Below are 21,066 nucleotides of genomic sequence, written 5' to 3' on the forward strand. Positions count from 1 at the left end.
TTTAGGCCGCAGGAATTACTGAAGAGGTTTTCGATGAACAAAGACGACCTTTCCTCTTGCCAAGAAGAGACATGTGGGAAATCAAAACACCCAGCACACGCCTACGGTCTTTCATTTGTAGTGCGCGGTGAGAGCCCAGTGTGTGCCTCTGCGGCCAAAGCTGTACGTGATCACTTATAGGTATGGTGTGGCTGACACAGCTGCAAAGTTTATGTCTGAGAAGTACTTAGGTCTTTTAAAACCACACTACTTAAGTCAGATTCCCAAACAGAAATGAATCATCAAGATTTAATGGAAAACGTTCAAAACAAATTTATCATCTAAACCCAGTGTTTTTATTGCCAGAGTATATGCCCAAAATAGTAATGTAAAACCGTCATCCTAAAGGTTGCGATTACTTAAATGAAAAATTGGAGTTTAATTCTTGCTCACCATTAATCAACAGAGACATTATAACATTACAGCTTTATATAATGCAAGGATATTTGTCTTCCTTGTTGGCTCAAGGTATATGGTGTTCTCTCTCTTTCTCTTCCCCTCTGCCCCATTCATTGTGTAACATGGTTTTCTGAGGAAAGAATCTGTCTTTAGTGGATGAACGACTGGACAAAAAACTGGATTACAAATTCAGGGCTGCAAAAACTTTATAATTTGGTGTGTTATACGTGACTGTAATTGCCATCAGTTCTGAGAAGAAAATGCTCACACAGTAAAGAGAAGTCTCCAAAGAACCTGTAGTAAAGCCACACAAGTACAAGAGTTGACATTAGAAAAGTCTTCCAATATTTAAAATGTTCCCTCTGACTCTCATATATGTTAAATACTGCTCCTGTGTTGTAAGAGAAGGTGCAGTACAGCCTGCATACTTGATTCACAATTTTTAATGGATGCCTCACACTGGGATGTTACAGCTCTAATAACTGTATGACATCTTTAAATACCTTAACAATTCCCACCTCTATTTTGATAACACATTTCATAGTAAATTAAGGTAAAACAAACCTGTTCTTTTCTCTCCCTTTGAACAGAGCGTGGATCACACTTCTTGTAAACCTCATCATATTGAGGTTGGGCTAAGATGAGCATAACCAGTGACGAAGTGAATTTCTTGGTGTATCGCTATCTCCAGGAATCGGGTAAATTCCTTGTCATCATAACTTCTTCATAACTTCTGGTCATAAATGAAATGGGAAAATTGCCTTTTTGCATGATATTGCTCTAGCAATGTTGCCTTGAGTGTTTCAGACTGATAGACTGAATACCCATGTTTCTTTGAAATCATGGTCTAGAACATAATAAAAGTGGAAACATGCACAGGTACAAAATAAACATTGCAGTTAAGCAAAACAAGGAGGTAAATAACATTATGTTAACAAATGTTTTGGTAGTTATATCATGTCTACCAAAGTCATTTTTGGCAGCAGAGGCAAAAAGCATGTGTATGTTGTATCTTTTTTCTGCTTAGCTACTTGAAATTGTTTACATTGGGTTTATGTTGGCTATAAACAGAAATTTGGGTGCAAGTTTCTGATGTTTTAGACCACTTTTAGGGTTACTGTGTATGTAAACTGATCTGAACAGTGTCAGCATGGCTCTGTCTCAGTAGCACTTCCACCTCTATCTGTTTTCAAATTGGAAAATACCATGGGGCTTTAAAATGTTTTTAAAAAATGAAGTTGAAGCTTACATTTTGGGTTTGTTTCCATAATCTTCTTTCCACTCTTTGACTGCAAGAAGTAGAAAATCTCTTAGCTAATGGAAAATGTTCCGTTACTGTAGAGATGATAGGGGAGCTGAGAAACATTGACAAAGGATTTATAACCAACATTACAACCCTTTGTTGGTAAAAGTAGAATTTGCTAAAAATATTTCATGTTTCACATACTGAAACAAACAAACAAACAAATCTGTGGAAAATAGATGTTATCCTGTCAGAAGACTTGAAGCCAGTTTTAGAATAAACCCTCAAGACCTGAGGGATGTCTTGTACAAAGAATCAAAATTCCAGCAGGTAGAAGATATGGCCTTAGCCTGCTTCTGTTGGTCACAGTAACTAGTATTCATTAGATACATTATTTTGAGTTGTTTCTTCCACTTGCAAGACTATTTCAGTCCCAGGAAACCAAATACCTATGCAAAGAATCTCCACCGAAGTTAAGGTTAATCATACTTTTTAGGGTTTGGTCTTTTAAAACAGTTCTTTGAGAGTCCACTTGTGGCCTGTGTTAGATCTTGTCTCACACTCTATTCTAATGGAGCTTATAAAAAGTTGTCTAGATGTGTGCAAACAGATGAAAGAAAAACAGGAACTAACAAAACTAAAACTTCATCCAGACAAAGTTTATTTTTAAAAATAAGCCATTGTGTACCGGACTGGAAAGAGCTTTTAGACATTAGAGCAGTGCACCAATGGATGTAATCAAAGCATAAAGAATCCTGAAATTACTTTGCGTTATGTTTGGGTTGTAGAAGATTCTACATAACAGTGTATTAATACAGTTGCTTTTCCTGATGTGAAAAAAGAAACCAACCTTTTAAATTCCTCTTGATACATCAGGAGGTGAGTTAGTGTTGTGTAGCCAAATGTCAGGAAAAAGCTACTGTAGGTAACATCTCCCACAAGCAAGCAATCACTTTTGCCATTTTACAGAGAACTTTACATGCAAATGTGTATGTTAATGGCAAGTTGTACTGCTCTTACCTTCTTATCTAGAGTGTCAAAAGGTTTTCTTATTTAATCCACACATACTGAAGGCATTCATAGAAACATTGTATTTCCACTGTTCTGTTGTATTTTACACATATAAGAGAGAGGAAGTTGAGGTTAAATATTTGAAGAAATATTCAAATATGCTTCAAACTGGTATGGACGTACTAGATATACCTGACAGTTTGTTAGGAATTCCATTCAGCAAACAAGAGCTATAACCAGTGATGAATTCACTGAACTGCTACAAGAGCTTCTTACGTTTAATTTTTTCCTACTGTCATTGTTTTTTCCAAGGAGATTTTTATATCTGTATTTTCAGATGAAGTAAGACAATAAGATGGAAACTGTTATACAGCCTTTTGCCTTTCCACCTGCTACTATAAATGATGTAAGATGTGACAGCAGACAAAAGATATTTAATCCATAGCTTCAGAAATAATGTGTGCCAGATTTAAAGGGCTAGTGTTTAAACACAGTCTGAGTTCAAACCCCCCTGCAGTTTAAGGAGTTTGCAAAAAACAGGGATTTTACATTGATTATTTGTTAACATTAGCTGAACCCAAAGCTTCTAAAAATTTTCATAGACACAACTATGAATGTGGCTTACAAGACCATATAGAAGTTCCCTTCGTTTTTTTCAGGTATCTGTCCTTTAATCTTATCATGGAAAACTTCAAGACTTTCCCATAAAATGTAGGCAAATGGTGGGAGGAAGAGAGAAATAGCAAAGGAGATACATATGGCAGAATAAGTATATAAAAAGCAAAATGTCCCTGTAATATTTCATCTATTTTGCATCTGCGAGGTACATAAACGCTTGAGATTCTTTGAAGCATTGTAGCAAAGATGCTGAAGGGGGCTATACACTTCATTATGAGAATACTGGCACGTGATTCTAGTTGTTCATCTCTTGTATATATTTCCTCAATTTTCTGTCAGACCAGAAACCTTGCACAAGAGAGTATTAATAGAGTTGAACTGTCTAAGCCATTATTGTTGCTTTTTAACAAATCTTGGCATACTAAAGGGAGTTTCAGTGAACTGGAAAAAGCAAATGTTGTGTCAGAATTTTTAAAGGTTAAACAAGATGATCCAGGTAACAGTAGATCAAGGGCAGTCATTGGAAGGCTGAGACTAAGTATCTCCAACAAAGATTAAGAGATGACATCATGCCAAATGCCAGCCAGCAAGTTTTTATGGGTAATAGATCTTGTCAAACATACTTGATGCTGCTTTTTCCGAGATCAGAAATGAAGTTGACAGAGATAGCTGTGCTGACATTAATACACTTAGACTACTTTATGACATTTATTTAGTCTTGTTGACACTGTGTTTAAAATGAAGTAACAGTGAGTAAAATCTGTGTAATCCAGAATTACCAAATGGATTAAAAATGGGATAACAGAAACATCTTGAAAAGCAATTATAGTTGGGGCTAATTCATCTCAAGGGTTACTTCTAGTGGGAACTCACAGGAATCTGTTCTTGGCACAATGCTGCTCAAGTGCTTTATCGGTTACCTGGAAGGAAATATAAAATGATTACCAAGTACATCTGCAGATGGAATGAAATGGTAAGTTGTGGCATTTGGGGAGTTATACTGACTGATCGTGGGTTTAACAGAAACAAATACAGCCAGGAAGACTGCTTTGAGCTGCCTGCTGCTGGAGGAGCAGGCTGGAGAAGATGCTTGGTCCAGGCACAATGCAGTCAAATCCCTCCTGTACAACACAGGACTTGGACAAGTTAAGGCTCTAAATGTTTAGCTGTATTAAAGTAAGCTTGTAAATAGTTGCCTCTTCACATAGGTGACTGTCTCAGCGCTTATCTATGCCCAGAAAATCAAAGCAGTCCATCATAATGTCCATTTATGCTCTATGGCTTCATGCCATGGGAATTCCGCTACTAAGGTCACTAGGTGTTGTCGCTTCCACAGTAAGACCATGAATGCCCCCTTCTTGAGATACAAAGAGAACACGTGTTTATTTTCAGTTCAAGGTTATCTCTTCTATCCAAAGTCAGGTCTTGCAATGTCTAGTTTTCTCCTTTTTTTATTATGAACTTTTTAAGTGCACAATTTAAAGTGATCATTCTTAAAAGTGCTGAGGTCTTTCAAGCATTGTTTATCTCAGGAGTCAAACTTCTTAAAGTCAGGTTATATTTATGTGTAGGTGTCTTGATACAAAGTCTACCTTTAAATTAAATGTTGGCCCCAGTTACTAAAATCAGGCTTAGGTACGTCTATACTGAGTGTACAGCCAGTGTGGAGACAGGAGCACTCAAAATACTCCTGTGGTGGACGCAGTTATATCAACAAAGCAGGTACATTGATGAAAGTGAAAGAAGCTATACCAAATAGCCACAGTTCTGGTATCCAAATTATGTTTATTAATTATAACTAATAGTATATAATATATAATATTAATATAATATTGATATAATAATATTAATTGTATTAACTTGTACCTCTTCAATCACCTGAGAAGCATACTTTTGCTAGCAGCCATCTTCATTGCTGATATAGACCTTCTGTTGGGTTTCTTCAGTTTCTGAGAAAAAATATAGAATTCATAATATAGAGTTTTCCTATTCTGTTTTTTCCAAAAGAAAAACAGACAATTATTTGTCTTTTGGAATGAAGGTCAAAGCAGTACAGTGCAATGAGGAGTAATAAGGATCCGAAGGAAATTTCTAAGAGTTGAGGGAGGACGGCAAAACCACGGGAAATCAAATCTCTCTCATACTTTTTAATCTAAAATGTGTTGCCATCTGTTGTGAGTGACAAATCCTATCATCAGTCCAAATTCTGCAATAAATTTCCTTCCCTACCCAGCCCAATATTATCGATTTAGTTATTAAAGCTTTTTCAAATTGGGTATTTTGGATGCATTAATCACTTATCAGTGTTCCTTTCTAGCATTTATATGCATGTTGCAGTCTAGAATTCTTGTCTGAAAATCAGTTCCCCAGTTGCCTGTGGCTTACACTCTTCTCTAGTAGAACATTTATTGTAATGAATGTCTTGCAATGACTGGTTAGCGTTAAGATTGTGTGAGTTTCCATTTTCACTCAAATTTTTACTTTTTGGTTTGAATTTTTCCATGTTTTATGACACATACTTGATAACTGTTCCCCAGTGTATAATCTGCACCATGTACAATCTGTACCACGTCTAAGACAATAAAAACAGTAGCTAGATGTTTTTGCTAAAAAGATGTCAATGACATTTTTAGATGCTGACTTGGGACAATTTACCATTTTACTTTAGAATTTTCATTTGTTTTCTTCCCAACCATAAAAATGAAGACAGCTAATAAAAAAGGTTTTTCCCTTCTGTAAATTCAGGGTTATACCAGCACATTGGTCTGCCTGGTTCATAGTTTTTCCTTGTTCTCCTAGAAAAAAAGATTTTCTCTCAGGTTTTAAGCATATATTCAAGGGCATAGAGCAAAGGGTTTCTGTGAATCACAAAATCCGTTGTAGTTAAGCGTGTGCAAATATGGGCCTTTCCTGTTAACCACATCCAAGGCATTTTGCTGTCATTTTGCCTTTGGAAATTATGAGAGAATCCAAAATGTTGATATTACAGTGTTTCTGTGATTTCATCCTTGTGATGAAACTAAATACTAATAGTTGGAATAGTACTAAATTACAATTTTTTCCCAATGACATCTGCAATTTTTTGAAAAGAAAGTAACAAAGTTTGAAGGAAACTACTTTTTTATAGAATAATTCTCTTCTTCAACAAAGAAATTTTACAGAAAATGTAAATATCACAGTTTGCTTGTGTAAGTTCTCAGGCAGTAGGGAATGACTGAAGATCAGTATTCTGTTCTTTTGAATTGGTTCCTGATCAACAGTCTTTACTTACATAAGCCTGTGTAATTTTTCTCTGAAGTCCATACTTTGCCTGCATGAGGTATGTTTAGAGTATTTTTTGAACAACTGTGTATGGCACAGAGTCCCTGAGTCATAGACGAGAGACGTGCACGTTGAAAATAATTCAGATTAAGCAAAGCATGAAAGATTGGCATATATAGGTCAGCTAAATTTGCTTCAAAGCTGCTTCCTTTGTGTAGGAAGACTGCTTCTAGGTAGAAGGAGAATGTACAGTGCATGTTTTTTTCTTAAATTATTAAAATCTATACCTTGAGGAGTAATTTATTAGAAGAATGAATCACTTGGTCAATAAAAGCACTTGTCCAGTGTGACAGTAAAAGTAATAATGTGCACTGAATGGCAGAGTCAGTGGTTAATGATTTTTCTTTTGCCTTTTTTTATGTTTTCTTGCAATTTGGCTCATTAGGATCATAGGAGAGCTCAGTCTGGATGGTAGATGAGATGACAGAATCAGAGAATAGTTCAGGTTGGCAGGGGCCTTTGGAGATCAACTAATCCCTCTCCCCTGCTCACAGCAGGGTCAGCTGTAGTAGGTTGCCCAGCACTGTGTCTGGTTGGGATTGGAGTATCTCCCAAGGATCGAGAGACTCCACAACCTCACTGGACAGCCAGTTCCAATACTTACATCACCCCCGCAGTAAAAAATGGTTTATTTTGTTTCAGTGGAATTTCATGTGGTTCAGTTTGTGTGCATTGCCTCCTGTCACTGGGCACCACTGGAAAAGGTGTCCATCCTCTTTGCACCTCCCTCAGGTATTTTTGCACATGGATAAGGTCCTCTGTGAGCCTTCTCTTCTCCAGGCTGAGCAGTCCCAGCTCTCTCAGCCTCTCCTTGTATGGCATATGCTCCAGTCTATTGATTATCTTTGTGGTCTTTCACTGGTCTCTCTCCAGTATATCCCTGTCTCTCTTGTACTGGGGAGCCCAGACTTGGATGCAGTGTTCCAGGCCTGTCTCACCAGTGCTGAGTAGAGGGCAAGGATCCCCTCCACTGACCTTCTGGCAGTGCTTTTTGTAGTACAGCTCAGGATGCTCTTGGCTTTTCTTGCTGCAAGGGCACACTGCTGGCTCATGGTCAGGTAGTCCAACCTTCTGCTCAACGCTGGAGAGCCTCAAAGATCCTTTAAACAACCTGTACTTAAAGGTCTGCAGGGCAGTCACTGCAATGTTCCCAAGGCTCTGTACATAGATGTGTTCTAAAGGCAGGGATGATGGAGACCTTTTGTTTGCTGAGGGAAAAGTGCACCCTTGAAATGACAGCCTGCCAGCCAAAGATAAAACAAACATTTTAGTGTTGTTTCAGTGACAAATCTGTGGCTGCATTATTTGTCTCTACATTCATGTTACCACAGTCCCTTGGGCCTCATGTGTCCAGCCTGCAGCACAGAGTGACTGTAGCTCACAGACCAACCTCAGCTGCACCCGCATAAAGACACTTCTGACCTTCTTTTTGCACAGGTACTTCTGTGCTGGTGTAACTGGGTGCTGACCAGGTATTACTGAATAAATAAAGTGATACATTTTTCAAGGGCATACATAAAAACAGAGTGTTTATATCTGGCCCTAAAGTTTCTGTCCCTCACTTTTCCTGTTTGAAAGCAAAGTTATACTATGAACAGTACCTCAAAGCAGATGTTGAATGTTTATAGTCCTAAAATGTGTTGAAATCCTCTGAGTAAAGAGTATTACGTGGGTGCTGGGACATATTTAACATTCTTTTTCAATTATTTCAGAGTACTGTTTATGAATTTATGGGTGAATATATATCTCTAAATGCAGGATGAATGAGATGCTAACTGTATTTTTCAGGAACTGGTGTTAAGACTGAAGGCAGGGGTTCTTTCACCTTTTCAGTTGTACAATACTAAGGCTTTAGAGCAAAACAAACTCTACTTTTAATTCTCATGGTTTAGCACAGACCTGATTTGTGGGCATGCAGTCCTATTTATATGATGCATTATCCTTTTTAGGGCCAGCCTACTCAATTAAAATAAAATAACTTAAGGTTTTGATCCAAATCTGTTGATTTATGGGAAGTTGGCTATAGAATCAGCCAAGAACCATAGGACCAAAAGTCACAAGAGTTTTCATGAATTATTTTAGATCAATAAGACCACAGTGTTGTTCTAGGAGTGCAATACGTGTTAAAGTGACTGTTGGATAAGAAGACTTAAGAAATTTGACCCAAAAAATGGTTTAAATCAAAGTGTTTCATAAAAGTCACCTCAGAATGAATGTAGCTATGTAACATGAAGCCATCTGTAACTACACATACTGCATGTAATATAATATATATGTAATGCCTCCAGCATAATTTTTTTGTAGTAAAATGGTGTATTATCAAAAGGGTATATAAGGGATTTTAATAAACCATGACTCCTTTTTTTTATATCTCCTCTACTTTCCTGTATTTCTTCTAAACTGGGAAGGTAGTGACTGTATGATTCCAGAAACAGAGGGACTGACTCTGAATTGACATTATAGTTCATTGTTTGAGAATGGATTATGCTGAAAAGACAAATTGATTTCTAAAATAAGAACTGTATTATTATGCATAGTTTCTGTCTCTGCTAGTAAAGATTTATTCTCTTTGTAAACAATAAATACATTTTAAGAAAATCAGGGTCAGCATTAGAAGGCAGCAAGCCTTGTTGGGCTGCAGTTCCCAAAGCATTTTTGTTTAAAATTAACAAAGCTACAGATCTTGGGAAGGATGAAACTGAGCACCTGTGCAAGTCAAAACCAAACTGGACACTTTTTTGGTAGAGCATTGAGTACATACTAGCTGTATTTGATGGTTGGCTTCACAAAATCCAACTTCTGTGATGGTTAGGAAAAAGTATTTTTACAGGTAAAGAGGTTATTGGTTTTGTCCTACTTTGTTCTGGTAAATTTTTAAAAGAATGTTAGAGACTGTATGAGACCCATTTTTATGGTTTTATATGCACAGAATTATGACTTTTGTGACCAGATATCTCTTTACATACAAATGTATAAACCATCGTTTCAAATGTTTTGTGGTGCAGTTCAAGAGGTCCGTTTGAAAATTTCTTTCTATTTACCCTGTTTCATAATTGGTGCAGAATTTTTACGTTCGTGTGAAGGAAAGAAACACACTGAGTATTTTGGGGGTTTGCCATTTGCAAAAGCCTGCTTACTTCATATTTCCTTCTAGGTCTCTTCACAGTTTTCTAAACATGGCTATTTCAATTTTTCTTTGGCCTGAAAGTTGCCATACAGTGTTGGACCTTGGAGACAGAGCAAACACAGTGATTTTTAAGTTACACAAACATAAACAATTACACCTTTACAAATTTATTCCATGGCACACATTTTGGTTCTGATCACTTCACATCCTGTTTTTTAAAGCTTGCATGAATACAGCATTTTTAGGCTATTAAGAAAATAGCATATTGGGTAGAAGACAGGTGTGTAAAGGTCAAAATGGCTTTGCTGGTAAAACCAGTGCAGTGCTACACATTTCTCACTTTACTGCTTTTCAGTCTGAGTCTCCAGGCCCGGTGGAGCTTTGCAAGTTTTACTAATAACCTCTATGCTGAGAATGTTCTGCCTGCAGAGCAGTGAAACTTACAGACCACCCCTCCTCACACCCATCCTGTGTTAGGGCTCCATTTGTAGTTATCACCCACAGTAACCATCCTGGTGTTAGGTTCCTGAATGTCCACTGAGTGTCACCTGTGGTGTTCTACTTGCCACCACTTTGAGGTGCATGTTAGAGCAGAGAGAAGAACATAGCTTAAGGAAAGTCTATACAACTGTGAGAGCCTCTTCTATAAACATGATCCTTAAAATGATGCACGTCTCTCTCTTTGGATGTTTGGTTGCACAGACAGGGCTAAAAGATAACACCATCCCATTAATTTAGAAGAAAAATATTATTTTCGTCCTTGTGGCCTTCGTAAGCTGTTTCAAACTTTGCTCATAGTTGCAGTAAATTGCTAGATCTGTATTGATATTTATTTGCAATTGTCATTCTCATTTACACAGAGTGAGTGAAAAAGAGGATTATTTCAGACCTTGTTTTCAAGAGATTTTTATAAGTTCCTCTTTCCATTGCTTGTGCTGTTTTCTGTCTATATCGTATTTCTCTTTTTGTTAATTTGCAGCCCTCAGAAAGGCTTAAACAGTGAGTGCCAAGTACCACTCATCAAAAGATCATTTCCAAGTTGTATTAATCTTTTCCAACATATTTTCCTGCATGAAAAAGAAAAAAAAATACCTGCCAAAAACATTCTTTGGCACATAATAAAATAATTTTGGGTAGCAGACATTTACTCTGAATTCTTGGCAGAAGGTGAACAGGTCCAATATCCTAGGAAAAAAGGGTGTAACATTTAATATTAGTGAATAATCACTTCTACAAAACTTTAGGTAACTAGACATACTGTAATTTTACCTACAGCTAGGAATCCTTTTTTTATACTTCCCAGTGACTGTGAAAGAGCTTGTAATACAGGACACGTTTCCCAGGGTTCTGGAAATAATTTTAATCATTTAGCAATCCTAATCTTGAAACAAATGTGCAAGCCCTATTGTTCAGCTGATTTTTCTAAAAATATATTTCAACTGCAGTTCTCTATTTTAAATTGCTAATGTGTGTCCTTGTTAAGCCCTTTATGTAATTGCAAAGGTAAGTCTTCAAAATAAGCAGGCACTGCCAAAACCAGAGGGGCACTCTAGGATGTATTACTGAGAAACAGAAACCTCAACTAAGAGAAGAATCTCAGTCTGCTGTGAACAACAAACAAGATCTGGTGTAGGATTCTTGTCCACCGTTATTTTTTGTAACTGTTAGTAGGATCTTATCAGTGGCTTAAGGCACCAGACACTTACTGTGACCAAACATATTTCAAAGAAACTGGTTGTTCTTTTTGTGAAGCCTCTGCATATAATTTTTACAGATACATAATTCAGTTTAGACAAAAATCTGAGCAGAAGCAAGGATAGGGATCTATGTTACATTCTCAGCTGTCACTCAATGCATCATATAGAAGAGAAAATGCTAGGCTAAGATGGCAGCAGCAGTGAAGTATGGTGAAGAGCATCATTGTATCCTCTTGGACAAGAAATTACATCACTTGCCTCAAGAACTAGATTAGCATGTGCTAGACCCCAAATTAAGAAAATACAGTTGTTCTGACTAAAGTTGTTTGCTTCTGGTTTTGCATACATAAATTGCATTCAAATCTGCCCTTAGGGATACATGTACCTTGCTTCTCTATATTGATAAATCTAGACCTACAAAAGTCTTCATTTGACATTAACTGTGTTGTTTGTACATCATTCGTTTTTGGAGGAAATTATTGTGTTCGTGGTAGTATTTCATGGGGGGAGGGGGGGTGTGGACTTTGTTTTAACCGCTGTGATGGGGCTCTAATTTATTTCAGAACACCACATTGCACCACTCTGCCCTCCTTGCCTTCCTGCTTACATGGCACTCCCAGGACCCAAATGTCAAACTCGGGATGAATGTTTTTCCACTGCTTGCATCTGGTTTCTTTGGCAAGCAGTTGTCTGGGCAGCTTTGGAGTTACTTGGGTTTGGTAACATGGTAAAGCAGCTGATGGGGTTGTGTGTGAACGTCTGCTCCTCCAGCACATGATTTTCTTTTGACTCATAACATGGTGGAATGTTTCTGCTTGATGTCTCTGAATCTCCCAGGAATTTTGCCCATATACCCATTTATGGTCATAACGATGACTTTCCTTTGCCCCTCGCAACCTTTTTTTTTTTTTTGCCATGCAGCCTGTATAGCTGTAGTCAGCTCTAACATGACTTCCATTCTTGCATGAATTGTTCTTTGGTCAAAGTCTCAGCACTAGTGCCAGGTACAAGACTTACCTTAAAGAAAACAGGCACTTGGGCAGCCAGAAAACTTGAGATTGCTGGTGGATCCCATTATAGCAGCTGCAGGTTGATTCTGCTGAGCCAGAAGTTTTAAAAATTTTAAAGCCTTCCTCATTTTTGTCTCCTCTACTTGCCAAATACTTTGAAGGGGAACACTGTGTTACTTCAGAGGTGAGGATTAGAGGAGCTCATATTGGAAATTTCCACAAAGAAAGACAACACAATGTCCGAGAAATCAATTAAACAAGAAGTGCTGGTTATTTCCATGTGGAGATGGTTACATTTTTAGAGAAAAAAAAGGGGTTGTCAAATAGTTTATGCCTTTTGTTTTTCATCTCTCTTTTTTTAAAGTAATAACATACTAATCTAGTGATTTCCAGAAATTGAACTTAAGATCTCTGTATTTGCAAACCTCAGTCTGCACTGCTTGAATTAAAGAAATAGGAAAATTTATTGAAGGAAATGACACAGATCTCCAAATGAAATCTCACTATTTTCCAGAAGAGAAGGCCACACAGGGCATTAGTTATACAAAGATTTGTAGGAATGGCTTGTTACTTGTACTCAGTCTTGGGATAGAGGCTTCATCAAGATACCCAAGGTGTGTGTAAAAGGCAACTTGATGTTCATAATTCTTTATTCTCTGCTTCGTTCTACAGTAGTAAATGTTTCAGCGAAGGATCCTATAGTGTAATTGAACCAAGTAATTTGCAAATAACTGAAAAACACGTGGGTTTTAAAAATTATTTGAACAGCAAGCTATTTAGATTAACTAGAGAAAATTAAGTCCACGTAGCTCACAAACAGAAAACTTTGTTCAACAGATCACTTAACTGTGGCTCATCAGGGCATCCCCAAGGTAACTCCCAAGTAACCAGCAAAGACTGAAACAGTTCAAAAGTTGTTGCTTCCACAGACCCCTCTTTGTCATTCCCCTCAGCCGTACAAACACAGAAGTAGGTACTGTAGCTGCTACAACTCAAGGTTTCAGTTTTCCAAAAACATGCTTTTTGTGGTGCTAAAGAGATTGGGAAATGAGCACTTGGTGGATGTCAATTTTATCTGGAGCTGTGAGTGCCCGATGAGCCAGCCTGGGGAATACTCAACATCACCCCAGTTGCGAGCCTAAAAGGAGGAATGCTTTGCTCCCAGAGGATGTGAGACACATCTCTGGAGAAGAAAAGTCATTCCCCAGGCTGTGTGGCTGCCCAGTTGCCTTTGCTATACCTAGATTTGACAGGCATTGCTGATGTGAGCCAGGTATATCGCAAACAATTAAAACTATGTAGCCTGCAGATCAAACAAGCATGCAACAAGCATCCTTGTGTTCATTAAATAAAATGTAGTCATTTTATGATCAATGACAAATCTAGCTTCAAAGGGAAGCCATTTTTAACTGAAAAAGGAGCAGCCAAGGGAAAAACCCTCCATCATCTCCATTTTTGCAGTTATAGCAAAACCTATCAGTGAAATTTTGCAAAACGCAGTCCTACATATGCATTTTTTGGCACTGCCTAGGGCAAGAATTCCCAAATGGCTTTGTATGTACCACTGAGAGTATATACAGACACCTCAGTGTCGGAAAAGATACAGCACAGAACCGGGACCTGTTACCACTGTCAGTACAAAAAAAAGTGTGGGAATCTCTCAATTAGGAATTTCAGTCAGTTTTCAAGTCTGTTTTTGACTTGGCATAACAATTTTTTAGGTATGGGGGGTCATTTAAGTAGTTGTTTTCTGCATTCATTTTTTCCTCTCTGCTTTTATGCTCTGTAAGATGTTTCAAGTCCAACTATTCCACAGTTAAGTCACCTCCATTCATACCAAGATCATCCCAAGATGTGCACTGTTCATTTGGGTTTATTTTTCATACATGATAATGTATTTACAGATTATGCATAGCTTGATGGTTTCTGTTTTCCCATCTTTTTTGAGGCAGAAGAAACCTGGAAGCCATTCTCTCAAGTCTGCTGAAAGATGCCATTTAGGGCACTGGTCATGTCACAGCAAAAGCGACTGGTTCACTGCTATGAAACCTGTTCAGTGTGTTTTGTGTTCATGCTTTTAACCTTAAAAGCTCATAGTCTCACTGCATATGTCTTCAAAGGGTTTATTGCACTAAGATTTTGTCTACTGGTGCTATTTGAATAGAAATTACTGTTTTATGGAGTGATTATTGCAGTCACCAGAGTGACAGAATTTATGAGAAAGAATGCATACGGACACGGATTTGCAACTTTCATTCATTTCACTGCTGCCACGGCATTTTCAGTTTGTGTCTGCTGTAATTTCACATCATCCCTACCACATCCTTTCTTGAGATCCCCACTTGCAGAGCACCTTCTGTCTCTGCTCATGCTCCCCAACTGCCTTGACAGACTGGAAGTGGGGGTGGTGCTTGTGTCTTGGCTTTGCATCCCCAGTGTAATTTCATGATCTTAGATGGAGGGCCAAGTTAAGAAGCTAACGCTTTTCAAAAATTGCCTTTGTTTAATAGAAATCACCTTTTTGTAATACTGAACTACAGAGCTGCAACTTTGCTGTGTAATTCAGTGTACTTGAATGCAGAGCCCTGAAGAGAACTGATGGCATCTGGTAACTGTAAAAATAAAGCTCAGGTGATTCTTCAGTGTTATCAGAAACCTGATGTAGGTACAGCTTCATTGAGGATTTTGTTGACTGTGTGAGGTACTTCTAAAACCAGTCCACTTTCATATGAGCCTTATAAAACTGTGGTGATACAAGAAATCAGGAGGGAATCAGCTATCTGTTGGAGGACTGGTTGGCATGTTTCTGTTGTTTTTCTTTTAACTACAGTTGTATGGGAGGACTTTTTCAAGAGGGGTGAGGAGCACCATGTCCAGCAGCACCCATTCAAACAGTTTTGCTCCATTGATTTTTGCTATCCGATCTTGTCAAATAAAATCTTAGGAAAGTTTCTCACAACTGCTGGAGGTGTGTGAGTGAGATTGTTCCTCAGTAACAGTGTACCAGGAGTTTTGTGTTTCCTCATCTAACTGGTAATGTTTCGTAATAGTTTCTCAGCATAGAGAGAAACAGTAAGATAACAAGTTCCTTTGCAAAAACACAAGTTTTGCACTGAGAAGTTTCTTCTTTCACATGCTATGAGGTGAGATGTTTTGCTCTCTGGGGATCAGGACTGAACAAAGAGGTTTAGCTGTGTGCACAATCATCTGTGTCCTGGCAAAGATGGGGCTTGAGATATGCCAGAAGCCAACTAAAAAGTCTGCAAGATACAAAATGGAATAATGAGATGTAAAACATCATACTTAAAATTATGCCTGCCCCAGATCCACAGTCATGGTTTTCCACTTTTTTATTTTTTCCATCCATGTTAGTTGGTTGCCATTTTTATGCCATCCACCTGTTGTTTTAATCAGAGACCATGTTACAATTTTCTGAGCTGTTGACCTGCAAACCAGCTGCTGGGTTTTTTAGCAGTCACCTTTAGTGCTCTTGGACAACAGCTTAATTTTCTCATTCTTATGTACATTTGCCAATTTATTTGTCATGCATTTTTAAGTCGTTCTGTTTTAAGAAAGATTTGTTGGCACTGTTGATTAGTTCAAATACACAAAAATATAAATTAAGAGGGATCTGATTCGCTAATTCTGGTTAGTTGTATGCCATGCATTTATAGATACACGTAGAGACTTCAGTGTTTGGTGATCAGGCCCTAGATCTCTCAGGTGCAGGCTGTGTATGCTCAGTGCTTGATTTCTTCCTCGTTGTGATGCCCAGTAATGGGCTTAGATGTCCTACAAAACTAATAACAAGGGAAAAACACTGCCCTGCAGATCTTACAGTCTTATTTTGCAGCAGGAGGTCCAGCAGCTCATAAACTAGACCAGGACATAAAGAGCAGCACAAAGTAAGAATTGGACATGGGATTACATAAATGATACTGCAGTTTTTCACTTTGGGTTTATATCTGTGCTATTTTTATGCCTTGTAATCCTATGGAATTCTGTTCATAGGTGGACCTGCCATTTCCTAAGAAGTGTCCAAAGCATCCCAAGCATCCCCCAAAACTGGGAGAGTGCCAGGAAGGAAAATTAGGGTTGGGAAGGGAGAGGATGGAGGCTGTTACCAGGAAAAAGAGAAAAGTAGCAGCAAAATAAAATGTGTAGGGGGAAGGGGAGAATCGGAGAAATACATACTTTGGTTTCAAATGTGGGAGGCATTCTGTTTCTCAGCTTGTTTTTGCTAGCTATCTATGTTAATAATTGAGCTAGCTGGAAAAATATCTTGAAAAGAGAGAAAGAAAGCAGTACTGTAGAGTGAGCCCAAAATCACATCCCCAGCCTGCACACAATTGGACATTGCAGTGATATGGGGGAAATCCCTTAACGGACAAAACTATAAATGAAACTAGTGTTGACAAGGGGAAGAGGCACAGCTATATTTAACTGAAGTATTTTCATTTGAAAGCTGCTTTCTTTTTCTTTTTGGGGGGGGGTTTGTTGTTTGCTTTTTTTCTTGTCTAGTTGGTGGAGACTGTGAGGGCTCTTCCTGTTTGAGACAGTGCATGGGTGGTTTCTCCAAGGCTTTTAATGTTAGATTAATGCTCTGGAGACAGTGTGATGATAAATGGATTCCTACAGTTATATCTACATCCTGTTCCCCCTCCCCCCCTCCCGCAGCTGCCCCTCCATACAGTCGCTCTGCAGCGCCTGCCTCCATACCCAGCAACAGTTCTGAGCAGCTTCAGCCACAATTTAAGGCAGCACTCTTTAAAGTTTGTCTGCTGAAATTCTTTACTTTTCAGTGCTGTCACCTTCACTGCCACTTACTTAGACAATAACAAAAATGAAACAGGGAAGAGAAAGACTTTTGGCTGAAGTACAGGCCACCTCACTGGCTTGTCATCTGCTGTGTGGCAGATCCCAAATAATTACTTTTGCTATTGCTATTCACATACAGAAAATAGGTTTACAGGAATGGCCTTCTTGTAGTTTCACATTTTAACGGCAGTGCTCTGCCCATCATATTGTACTAAGCAATAAATGAGCAGAGGATTTGAAATCTCTTCCCTAGTATGAGGGAATGGCTCCCCTGTGTCAGCTGCATCTACACCTTGATTTTGTACAACTTGCATGCTGCTAGGGATTTAAGTGCACAGCTTCAGCAAACACCCAACACTGAAATTCAGCAAGGGAAATGGAGATTTGAGGCACTTTTTTTTAGCTGGACCTGCCCTTGTGGCGATTGCTGGTGTCTACGTGTTTTGGGGGGTTTTGTTTCAGTTAGTGCAGTTATTTTTCTCTGCATGTGTTTCCATTTCTATATGGCTTCCCCTATATGTGCAGGGGAGGGGGATGGGTGGTCAGGGTGGCTCTGGTTGACCCCCCTGGCTCCGAGCAGCCAGCCCACATCGTTCTGCTTACACGGCAGCATCTCCCAGATATCAGGACAGAATTATTTTTAGACCGTGAAGGTGTATCTGACTGGTGCATTTAGATTTCATGTCATGGCTTCCTTTTCCTGCTCTCAGGTTTCTCCCACTCGGCCTTTACCTTCGGTATCGAGAGCCACATCAGCCAGTCCAACATCAACGGAACACTAGTGCCCCCTGCCGCACTCATCTCCATCCTCCAGAAGGGGCTCCAGTATGTGGAGGCTGAGATCAGCATCAATGAAGTAAGTACCACCCCTGCCACTGCCGCGCGCTGGGATGTGCCGAGCAGCACACCCCAGCAGCCCCGACACGAGCCACTCCCCAGTTTCTCCTCATCTGGGTTAATTTTATTCCTCGTACTTTGCCCCATCCCAGCCAGAGAGCCAGAAAGCTGTGAGAGAGAGAGACACATTTCAGTTTTTTAGCTGTGGCATTGAGGCATTCTCTGCGCTGCTTAGATGGATATTAGTGGTGTTTCTGCTACCCCAGCCAACAAATCCAGGGTGCGCAGGTTCTTGCAGCAAACAAGAAAAGGTGCCAGTGTTTACAGTCTTGCGTTTTCAAGGTTATAGCAGAATTTGGCAGGAAAAACCTGAAGCATAGGTTAAAGCTTCACTCCCTGACACTTCCTAGCAGGCAGCACTGAGAACATGCAAGCCATGAGAAGCCTGATCAAAAATCCGCAAAGGTCACTGGAGAGTGATTTCAGTGACTTTGGCTCAGATCATATGAGATGAGGCATGAGGCATCGTGAAACAGGTGCGTGTAAATTCTGACTGTGGCTGGGGTGCAGGTTTTCTGTAGGGATTGTATGAGCAGCCACAAACTGCCTCTGTTCTCCTTGAACTGCCAGGGGAAACAAAGAAGGGATGTGGGAAAAGCCAGGGGTTTTGCCCTGCCATCCTTAAAGACATGGTGCTTTGAGAGGGAGTGAAGCGTGACAGATAAGCAAGTACTGCATTACAAGATTTTTATGATAGATATTTGTGATTGACAAACATCTGTAATAAATATTAATACAAAGAAGCTATTGCTTTTTCCTATATACCTGAATGTAGCATGTGAACAGCATGGGTGAGAACAAAGGAGTATAAAATAGAGAAAAGGCCGTTTGCAATGTGTAGTTTGGAAACTGATTTTATTCAAACATTCTGTATGGTTTTTCTTCTTATGCCTCAATACTGTATGTAAGATTTGTGTATGTGTTATTTTCTAACTGGGGCAATGACATTTGACATTCACGCCAAGCTGCACTTTGATGCAGTTGTAATAACAAACCAGTGTTAGGAAGCTGTCTCAATTTGCTGTTACTTAACATTTTGCCTCATGCCTGAAATTGGAGCTACCCAATTAGAAACTTCCAGCTCTGAACAGCACCTATAGCGGGTCAGGTTGTAGGGGCCTGCTCTTACCCAGCTTCAAGACTTTCCCTAAAATGAGAGAATAATCTGAAAATATGCCTGTTGTCACCAGTAAGATTTATGTTGCTCTCATCATGGTTTGATTCAGGTTGAACAGAGCCCTGAGCAACCTGGTCTAGTGGAAGGTGTCTTTGCTCGCGACAGGGACCTTGGAACTGTATGACCTTTAAGCTCCTTTCCAACCCAAGCCATTCAATGATTCTGTTCAAATACGTACTGTTAAATATGTTACAGCAAAGCAAAGGCCATTCTTGCTACATCTGAATCCCAGTAAGGGCTACATAAATGCTTCTCTGTGTGTTTCTTTTCTACGTGTATTACTTAAGAGTGGCAAGTAATCAGTAAGACTATAAACTAGTGTGTATAAAATTATTGTTTATGATCTGTTGAAAGGCAGTCATGTAAATAGTCCAGTGAGCACATTTACATATGAAAATGTAAGATGTCAGGATCTGTTGGCAAACATTTTGTTTATTGTGCAGCAAGAATTTGAGTCAAGATTCAAATAAATTTTGGCAGAGACGTAAAAAAACGTTGAGGAGAAAGAGAGATTATGTTTTCTTCTCTAATGACTGTCTCCCTCCTTTTTCTTCCCCATGAGGAAACAAGTATGTATTATCTTAATATTATAATTATAAGGGGTAATTCAACAACTAGTTAAGCAGAAACATACCAGTCAGGCAAGCAACTATTTTTCTTTATTAATTGTTCTTACCTGTTGAAGATTATATTGTTTACCATCTACATTATCTATCCATTTCCAGTTCTTACTTGCTCTTTCTCAAGAACAAAGCTTTCACCACTGGATCATTATTATTTCAAAGAATTGAAGGGAGTTTGCAGAAGATTGGCAAAAAGGCACTTTATAAAGACTACTAAAATCTTTCCCCTATATTTAAGATAATAAGAAAGTGAAAGCGAAGAAAAGCTAAGTCAGTATAGTCTGTATTAAGTCTTAAACAGCGCTTAAAAGTTTACTCAATTGGTCATGGAAGCTGAAGCCTAATTTGCAGAAACCAAAATGAAAGTCATAACTCTTATGAATAAAAGTAGTGGAATAAAAGAAAAATAATGGTAAGGCTGTCTTGTATGATCAGCTACAACTGGTGGTGCTGGGCTGAAAAACACTGTGTAAGAAACCACTGAATTTGTGCATGCATCATGTTTTGGCTGAGGTTCATTATGCATCATCCGCTTCTGTTCCATTCCTATGTTCCTGCAAATGTAGGAAAACAAACAGTTTAACCAAAGTCTGTTTCCGTTTGTCATGGTTTTAGCCATGACTCTCTTTTTTCAAACAGAAAACAAAGTGAAACTTTCTGACACAGCTTAACTTCTTTTGCATCTATAAAGCATTTATATGGTTAAACTTTCTGTAAAATTCCAATAAATTACTTTTCCAGTGATCAGATTCCTGAGTGGACCATGAGTACCACTGTCACAGATCTGAGAGAGAGGCAGTCCATAGTCCTGTGGCACTATTCATTAAGTCAAAGTGTAGTATCTTCACACAGCCTCGTTTTGTGACTCTTTGCCAACCTGAGAGGCAAAATCCTAAACTTGGGGTTTCCCTTCTGCTTGTTTTCCCTGCAGGATGGTACAGTATTTGATGGCAGGCCAATAGAGTCCCTGTCTCTGATAGACGCGGTGATGCCTGATGTCGTTCAGACCCGACAGCAAGCGTTCAGAGAGAAGCTAGCGCAGCAACAAGCCAGCGCTGCGGCAGCGGCAGGGGCGACGCGCGACAC

At 38.9% G+C, this 21,066-nt stretch overlaps 1 protein-coding gene across 1 annotated transcript in view; it reads left to right on the forward strand.

The window, feature by feature from the left end:
• Nucleotides 1–21,066, forward strand: part of TBL1X (transducin beta like 1X-linked) — a 134,298-nt gene that overhangs the window by 82,939 nt on the left and 30,293 nt on the right. Inside the window, 4 exon segments of the mRNA XM_008635884.2 lie at nt 1,029–1,136; nt 17,994–18,139; nt 20,912–21,057; nt 21,059–21,066. The exon segment at nt 21,059–21,066 is cut by the window's right edge and continues 93 nt beyond it. Of these exon segments, the coding sequence (XP_008634106.1) occupies nt 1,079–1,136; nt 17,994–18,139; nt 20,912–21,057; nt 21,059–21,066 (358 nt within the window). The 5' untranslated portion in view covers nt 1,029–1,078.

Source organism: Corvus brachyrhynchos, unplaced genomic scaffold (genome assembly GCF_000691975.1).
Source record: "Corvus brachyrhynchos isolate BGI_N302 unplaced genomic scaffold, ASM69197v1 scaffold83, whole genome shotgun sequence".
Taxonomy (NCBI): Eukaryota; Metazoa; Chordata; class Aves; order Passeriformes; family Corvidae; genus Corvus; species Corvus brachyrhynchos.